This window comes from Galeopterus variegatus, unplaced genomic scaffold (genome assembly GCF_000696425.1).
Source record: "Galeopterus variegatus unplaced genomic scaffold, G_variegatus-3.0.2 Scaffold5519, whole genome shotgun sequence".
NCBI classification, from domain to species: Eukaryota; Metazoa; Chordata; class Mammalia; order Dermoptera; family Cynocephalidae; genus Galeopterus; species Galeopterus variegatus.
The window spans coordinates 104,459-113,584 of NW_007731630.1; the positions used below are offsets into that span (position 1 = coordinate 104,459).

The 9,126-nt window shown below is 36.1% G+C and overlaps 1 protein-coding gene across 1 annotated transcript in view; it reads right to left on the reverse strand.

Annotated features, from left to right (window-relative positions):
• The window catches only part of LOC103604980 (myotubularin-related protein 13), a gene marked incomplete at its 5' end in the record, with an annotated part of 148,821 nt that overhangs the window by 103,564 nt on the left and 36,131 nt on the right, over positions 1-9,126 (reverse strand). Inside the window, 2 exons of the mRNA XM_008589562.1 lie at positions 1,084-1,193; positions 4,199-4,403. Of these exons, the coding sequence (XP_008587784.1) occupies positions 1,084-1,193; positions 4,199-4,403 (315 nt within the window). The remainder of the gene's footprint in view (positions 1-1,083; positions 1,194-4,198; positions 4,404-9,126) is intronic.

Here is a 9,126-nt window from a genome sequence, read left to right on the forward strand (position 1 = left end):
CCGGTCTGTATGTGGGATCCGAACCCTCAGCGGGAGCGCCGCCGTGCTCCCAAGCGGCGCACTGTAGCAGTGCGCCACCAGGCCAGCCTGGGGCCTAGTTCATTTACTTTAATACAATAAGAATGTTGGTTAACTTAAAATTCCAACAGAACAAAGGAGCAAATAAGAAGTAAAGGAAGATGACTGAGAGTAGGAGGGCATAATATTGTTACAGGCAGGTATGAGAAACAGGATGTGAAAGCTGAAAGCAAGAGAAGCAAAGGAAATCTGTAATACTTCAACCATAAGAAAAAAACGAAAAGCAAAAAAACTCAAAACATAAAGAAGCTTAGGGTCATATAGCATAAGGGTGAACACTTGTACAAGCTTTAGCAGTCCCTTCTAATAGATGTTCAGAACTATGACAGTGAGCCAGTAAGAAAAGGCTACCTTATGTTCAGCACGTTTCATTGAAGGCAAGAAAATGTGCTTTAAGGAGCACATTTAAGTTGCATACCACAGTTTCTATATTACATTACATATTCTAACTAGATTCTTTGCATTAAATAAAATTATACTTTAAATGTTAAGTTTCTAAGTAATATGCCAAAATAGGGTTTAATGAACAATGTTTAAAAGTTTGGGCCGGCCCGGCGGCGCACTGCGCTAGTGCGCTGCTTGGGAAGCGTGGAGGCGCTCCCGCCGAGGGTTCGGATCCCACATACAGACCGGTTCCCGCTCACTGGCTGAGCGAGGCACGGGGGCAACACCAAGGGTTGCGATCCCGTTGCCGGTCCCGGTCCGGTACGGGGGCGACACTGAGGGTTGCGATCCGTTGCCAGACACGGAAAAAGACAGAAAAAAAAAAAAAAAAAAAGTTTGAGGGAAAAAAATTACTACCAATATTTGTCTCCTGGCCATAAAATTAGGCCTGGCCTACAGTTTTAAATCTTAGACACCATTCATCTAAAATGATCAAAACAATTAAAGGATACCTTATTATGAAAAGAAATAGGATTAGAGAAGAGGTCAGTGACAACTTTAACACGTAAATCTGAAAGTGAAATCATAAATGCTTACTTGGAAAAGATGGCATTTTATTACCTTTTCAGTCTCTAAAGTTTTATTTTCAAATATGAATGAGATGCAATTTCTAACAACTTCCAGTCTCTGTGCACTGTTGAAAACTGTCGTCACCTTATCCATTATTGAAACTAGTAAGGGAATATGAAGAGAATACAAATAAATTAAACTTCTTTGGCAATTACAAAAGAAAAGTGACTATTACTTTAAGACTGCTTACCCAACCAACACGTTAAGAGTTTATTTTTTCCCTTGTTACATGGAATTGAAGGTATTCCATTTCATTATTTTGATTACATTAAGGTTTTGAAATGTCAAGCTAGTCAATGGATAATTTCACAGGATAGATTCTAACGATACACTTAATCTTATGCAAATTAATTCATATTGCAACATAAAGTTAAATAAAGGTAAACATCTATTTAAAACTTTAATTGTAAACAAAGTGATAGGAAATGTTTGAGGTACAGTATTTAAAAAAAAAAGCTAATGCTCATATGCAAGAGGATCACTGACATAAAATGAAGTTGATATTTCTAAGATTTTACGAAAGAAAAACTACATACCACAAAAATTAGGTACTACATATATGAGTACAGGGAACTTGAAGGGAAGAAGCAGTGTCAAAACACAGTCACGATCGTGGCGAATGAACTGCTATACTGGCTTAGGAAAGTCACTGTTCAGTCCTGAGAACTTAGCACCTTTCACCTTTTACCATACGGTTGGAAAAATATAGTCCATTACATAGGCTAATGTTACCTAAATAAATTTAACTTATTAAACAAATATTAGAAGGATATAAATGAAAGTAATATTTGTAAAAAGAAAAGTATACTTTCACAAAGAACTACACTATATCATTTGAACAAATGAGGTAGTACCGATAATTCTTAAGCCAAAAAGAAAGATTACTTATATTTCATGGCTGCTCTTTGGAATCAAAAGGAACAATCCCTCTCCCCACCCCAATACCTAAAAAGAAAGACTATCATATTTTACTTATTAGCAGCCCTTTCATCTCATCAATACAAAATCTTATATTCTTCAACTAATGTTCTAAACTTTTTTACCTTAAAATAATTATAGGCTCACAAGAAGCTGTAAAAATAGTACAAAGAGGATCCATGTACTCATCACATAGCTTCTCCTACAGAGACATCTTACATAATCATAGTGCTAATGTTCTAAACTTTTTTACCTTAAAATAATTATAGGCTCACAAGAAGCTGTAAAAATAGTACGAAGAGGATCCATGTACTCATCACATAGCTTCTCCTACAGAGACATCTTACATAATCATAGTGCTTTATTAGAATCAGGAAATCAATTGGCATAATACAACGAACTAGACTATAAACGTTACCCGGATTTTATCAGTTTTCTTTAAGTCATTTTTAATCATGTAACATTAATTTTCTGCATGACCATGATAGTTAAATTGATTATTTCACATGACTGTTCTGTCTGAAATGCTCATTCTTAATTGTGGGCTGTGGTGTTTCCCACGCATGTATGTCTGTGGCATAGACAAATAGAAATCTATCTGTATTAGAACAGAAAAGTTCTTACAGTCTCCAAATAATACCACATACTTCATTGAAAGAGCAAAATCTTTAAGTTATGTTTACAAACTTTTAATTCTAAAATCTCTTTAGCAGTATTTTAAATTTTCTTTAGGCTGAGCTATTAGAAAACACATATTTTCTTACAGTGAATCTGTTTACCATTTGCGAATTATTACTTTCTTTTGGAGAACACGACTTAATTCACATTTCATAATTATAAAGAGATCCATCACCAGGATGCTATAACACTTGTAAGCATATATGCATCTAATAAATCAACTTCAAAATATATTAAGAAAAACAGGGATAGAACTAAAATGAGAAATAGGCAATTCCATTATTATAATGGGGGTCTTTAACACATCTCCCTAAATAGCTAAAAAAAGAAGAGAGAAAAATCAGTAAAAAAAGATAATCCACAGAATGAGAAAATATTTGCAAATCATATGTCTAATAAGGGTCTTGCATACAGAATATATATAGAAAACTCTTTCAACTCAATAATAAAAAGATAAATGGCCCAATTTAAAAATGGACAAATAGGCATTTCTCCAGGGAAAATATATAAGTGATGAAAAGGCACATGAAAAGATGCTCAGTATCATTAGAGGCTGTGGAGAAATCAGAACCTTAGACATTGCTGGTGGGAATGTAAAATGGCACAACTGCTTTGGAAAACAGTTTGGCAGTTCCTCAAAACATTAAACACAAAATTACCAGCAATTCCACTCCTAGGTATATACCCAAGAGAACTGAAAACATGTGTACACAAAAAGCTGCACATGAAAACTCACAGCAGCATTATTCCTAATAGCCAAAAAGTAGAACACAAATGTCCAAAAACTGATGAATCAATAACAAAATGTGATATATGTATATCCATACAATGGAATATTATTCGGCCATAAAAAAGCAGTGAACTACTGATATATGCTATAATATGAACAAACCTTGAAAATATTATGTTAAATGAAGGAAATCAGTCACAAAAACCACATATTATGTAATTGTTTATATAAAATGTCCAGAATAGGCAAATCTATGAAGATAGAAAGGAGATTACTACCTAAACCTGGGGAGGAGGTGGTTTGGGGAGGATATGGGGAGTGATGGCTAATGGGTACAGGATTTCTATTTGGGTTATGAAAATGTTCTCAAATTAATCAATAATTGTTGAATAACTCTGAATATACTAAAAACCACTGAATTATACACTTTAAATAGGTGAATTTATGTTATATGAATTATATCTCAATAAAGCTATGATTAAAAAAAGAAAAGATTCTATAGGGGCAGCAGTTAGGTTAATGATTACTTTTTGTGGGAGGTAGTGAATGGAACAGGGTTTCTGAGTGTTGATAATGCTCTGATTCTAGGTACATGAGTTTGTTCACTTTTGAATATTCATCAAGTTGTACACTCTTCTTTTTTGAGTCATATCTCGATAAAAGGTTTTACTTTTTTTTTTTTTTTTTGGTGGCTGGCAGGTACAGGGATCTGAACCCTTGACCTTGGTGTTAAAGGTTTACTTTTAAAACAGAGGAACAAACAAACGGACAAATACATACCAACAGGTGGACCTGCTGGCACAACACATTTCTTTTCCACTCGTGTAGCAGGAGGTGCATTCTGGTTCTTAGCAAGATTTTCCTGTATTAATTCCTGAACCCGGGCTTCATTAATCTTTGGGAAAGGAAGAATATGAACTCGCAAGTGGGATCCTTCTGTTGGGCGTGGAACTTTCTGGAATGCCATATGAGGGTTTGGATTCTCCTGCAACATCAGATATAGGTAAAATTATTCAAAAGATAACAATGGCAGACCAGCAGTTAGGGAGTGGGAGCTCAGAGGAACACAAGCTGAAATCTGACAGATAAGTGGTGATATATACATTCATATATATGCCATAAAATACAGAGTACCAGAATCTTAATTCTTCTTATACAACTTAGCAGCAGCATCTGATATAGCTTGTCACTTGTCTTCTTCCTCTTCTTCTTTCTTCACCTAATTTCTAGGTCTTCTTGCTATGTCTTTGTTTCTCTTCTCCCTAATCTTTTAACTATGTGATTACCTCAGAACCCAGTCCTTGGGCCTCTTTTCTATTAATACTTCTTTGGTGATCACTTCCAGTCTCCTATCTTTTTTTTTTTTTGTATACCCATATATTTAACCACCTATCTACACATAGAATTTCCACTGGATTTAAAATAACATCATAAATTTATGTCCAAAATGAAGCTCTTAACCTTCACCCACCTTTCAACCTGCTTTATTTGGTCTCCCCACTTCAGCAGATGGCATATTTATTTTTTCTAATAACTCAGGTGACAAGCTTAGAGTCATCTTTAAAGCCTTTCTCTAACACCATATTATCCATTTCTCTGCAAATGATGTAAACATTACTTTAAAATGTTTATAACCTGACCACTTTTCATCAACATCTTGGTTCAAGCCAGTATCTGCCTATCACAATAATACAATAGTCTCCTAACTGGTGTCCCTCTTTCCGCTCTTACTCCCTCCTTCAACACTGTAGACAGAGTGATCTAGTTAAAATATGTCAAATCATCACCTAACTACTTTGATTATTTGAATGGCTTTTCATCTCACTCAGAGTAAAAACCAGAATTCTTAAAATAATTTACATGGCCCTACAAGATGTAGCTTTTCTATGTGACTGTGTCCTACTACTGATCCTTTAATTCATTCTGTTCCGGACACACAGGCCTTTTAGTTCCTGCCTTAAGGCCTTTGCACTTAACTGTTCTCTCTGCCTGGAATGCCTGTGCCACATGAATTTGCATAGCAGTCTCCCTCTCTTCCTGCATTTCTTTGCTCAAATGTCATCTTTCCTGGCCACCCTATGTAAAATTATTCCCCCCAACACACTCCCTATCCCCATTATATTTGTCTCTTTAGCACTTACCTCCCTCTCACTACTATAAATTTTATTTAACTTTTATTGTCTATTTTTCTCTCACTAAAATGAAGCTCCATGAAGGCAGATATTTCAGTCAATTAAATTTTTTTTCTTTTGTCCGCTGCCTAAACCTATTCCATGTAGAAACTGCCCGGCACATAGCAGGCACTCTATACTGCATCTTAATGAGTGGGACACACATCAGGATTGCCATAATTGAATTAAATGTGTCAGTTAATATTTTCACGGACAATTAGGGCTGGCATGAACTTTTTATCTAGCCACCTGGTTAAGTAGGATTATATTTCAAATACTACAGGCAGGGTGAAATCCATCCTTTCTATATTAAGTGCTCTAGGGAAGGCTGCTTTAAAACCATTCTTAGACCAATTCTAGCATTTATTATCCTCTGCAACCAGAAAATTCCTCATTCCCACTGAACCTATGTTATTCATGATGTAGATTAAACTCAATACTAACCCCATACATCCTCCTGACAGTTAAAAATCGTCAACAGACATCATCTATCAGAGCTGCTCTCTGCAAGTCTTTTTGGTTATGTGGCCCAGACCCAAACAAAGAAAAGGTTGGGCTACAGATGATATAGTCAGCATATCTCAGCAATTCAATGGAAATAATACTGCTTTAAGTGTCAAAAGCCCTGGGTTCTAGTTCTTGCTCTACTCATTACTGTATGATGCTGGACAAATAACTTTGCCTAAGGTATACATATATACTTATGCTTATCTTACAAGGTTTCAGAGAAAGTGAAATCAGATATAAACTTGTTCTTGCTAAAGTAGCCCTCATATACACGTTGTATTTCCCCCCTAAATCATTAGCAAAGACAGGCAAAATGAATAAGCAAAAATTGTTCTAAAATTCTGCCTGAGATTAACACCAACATCACTGGTCTGTAGTGTCTGAAATCACCTTTTCCAAAAAGTAGTATGTTCTCTTTTTTATGGATGATTCCTACCCATATATTTTGTCTTCCAAAAAATTATAAATATCAATTCTCTAAAACATATTGAGCACATTTTTTTTTTCAGGGTGGAGAGGTAATTCATATTGATCTTGACATCTGAATATTTGAAGTATATTCTTCACTACTTCTGTTTCTATTTACACTTATTTTCTTTATAATAAAAATTAAAACTAAATATTTTTCCCATGAAATAAATAATATTCATTATAACAAATTTTAAAATACGGTAAAATAAATGTAGAAATCTTTTTAATGATGTCAGTACCTTTTCTAGTTATATTTTATTTTTCTTTCTTACTATATATGTGTACCTCCTATCTTGTTTCATATCTAGTAAAAATCTCCAGAGTTTCTCCTATAATGTGACAAGTGTGTCCTAAACTTTATAGGGAAGAACAAAGACCCAAAAACAGTCAAGGAAATTCTGAAGAAGAGTAAGTGAGAGAGTCAAGCTTTCCAGATATTGAAACATATATAAACCTTTAATAATTAATATTGCTATGGAATGGACTTGGCAAAGAAGTGGTCGGCATTCAGAGGGTTGGAGAGTCAGGTATTTTATTATGCTGGTGGGCCCAGACGAGCTAGTGGAGAGAGTCAAGCTTTCCAGATATTGAAACATATATAAACCTTTAATAATTAATATTGCTATGGAATGGACTTGGCAAAGAAGTGGTTGGCATTCAGAGGGTTGGAGAGTCAGGTATTTTATTATGCTGGTGGGCCCAGACGAGCTAGTGCTCTAAGCTCTGAGCCCCGAGTTTAGGTATTATGGGGTTTATGTAGGCAAACTCTGCCGGGTTTTAGGTTTTACTTTCTCAGCATTCATGTAGCTAGTACAGTAATATGTTTCATTTCTCAGCATTCATGTAGCTACTGCAATAAGCAAGCACAGTTTACAGAAGCGGGAGTGCAGAGCAGTTGATTATCAGTAAAGCTTGATACCATAAAGGCAGAGCAAACTACTGAAAGAGTTAATTTTGAATTTTTCCAATAATATAGTATGACAATTGGTATAAGTAAAAGGTTAAAAGGACAAATGGAATAGAATAGAGATCTCAGAAACAGACTGTGTTTGGAAATGTGATTGAGACAAGTAGCTTTAAAATTTAGGGGGAAAGGTTAAACAATTTGATGAGAGAGGTAGTATAACAAAGTACTTTAAGTTCACGGTCTCTGATTTCAGAATGCCTGGGTTCAAATCCCAGGCATTTGAACTCAGCCAACTTAGCCGCTTACTAGTACTGTGACTTGGTACAGTGTCAATTCACTCACCCCTTTGAGTTTTAGTTTCTGCATCTGTAATGAAGATTCTTCTTTCATGAACTAAGAACCTGGATATGCTGCCCGAAAACAAAATTGGCTTGTCAACCAGGAGATAAGGGAACTCTGGATAGGGAACAAGAAGAGACCCCAGCCATATAAATTCTGACAAAAAGAGCTTTATTCTTTTACTCTCTCCTTTTCTTCCTTCTCTTTAAAGTGACTGCCAGAAAGCTTGGTTAGGATTTGGCACTCTCATTGCAGCTGCAGTTGCAGTGGGCCGCCACATGCCCCCAGGCATTCCGCTGGCCCTCCAGCGGCTCCATCACCAGCCCAGGTGCACCTTGACTGTGTTGGGAATCTTTTGTTTTGCTTAACTTCTAAAAGAATGGGCCATTTGCCTGAGGCGGTTACTTAGCAACTGTTTGGTCTTCTTTAAAAGTACTTTTCTTTTAGGCTTCCATTTCTATCTGGATTTTTGCTTCTCCCCAAAGAAACTGTTTAGGCAATTGAAACCCTTTTCCCTTGAGCCTCTATGGCTTCTCTTGTTAAAGTTTTGCCAAAAGACTCTGAGGCCTCATGAGAAATGCAGCCATGGCACACCCCTGACCTCTTTTTTGGATCTGATGCCTTCCTCTTGGAGCTCCAAGAGTCAAATGGTTTTGGCTCTGTTCATTGGCTGAGCCCTTGGCTCAGTAACCCAGTTAAGGAAATCCTATGGTAGAATTCTATGATTCTGTTTGATCTCAGCATCCATTTCTTTAAAAAAAAAAGAAATCTTTCTGGGTCTCCTCTGACACACTCAAACTCCTTGAAAAGGCTTGCTGTGCTTTGCAATGTTACTTCATTTACAGAGACATGATTTAAATCCAACTATCCTTTTTAAAAAAAACTACTGAGTTTTATATTTTATCTGTCTCATAATTTCTAGTGAGTTTTGTATTTTATCTGTCTCATTACTAACATTTTAAACAAAACCGACAAGGTCTTTGTTTCTGTGTTTATGTCTGCATGTGTACATATGTAAGCTGTATGTTATATCATCTACATGTTCATGTCTATTCATGTACTTCTGTATTGTCTACATGGCATCAAATTGGTTCATAAATAATGTGCGCTGATTAACTGGATAAATGCAAATGCTTTCAAGTTCATGTGACTTTAGTTTTGGGCTCCACATGGCTGCCCTGAATGCCACATGGCTCTGGATGCTACTGATAGGTTCTGAACATAACCGGCACCGTTTTAGGCAAGGCCAAGCACAAAATGGCCCCAACCCCCCCCTCACTTCCCTTTATGAGAAACTTCATGATTTCTGAGAA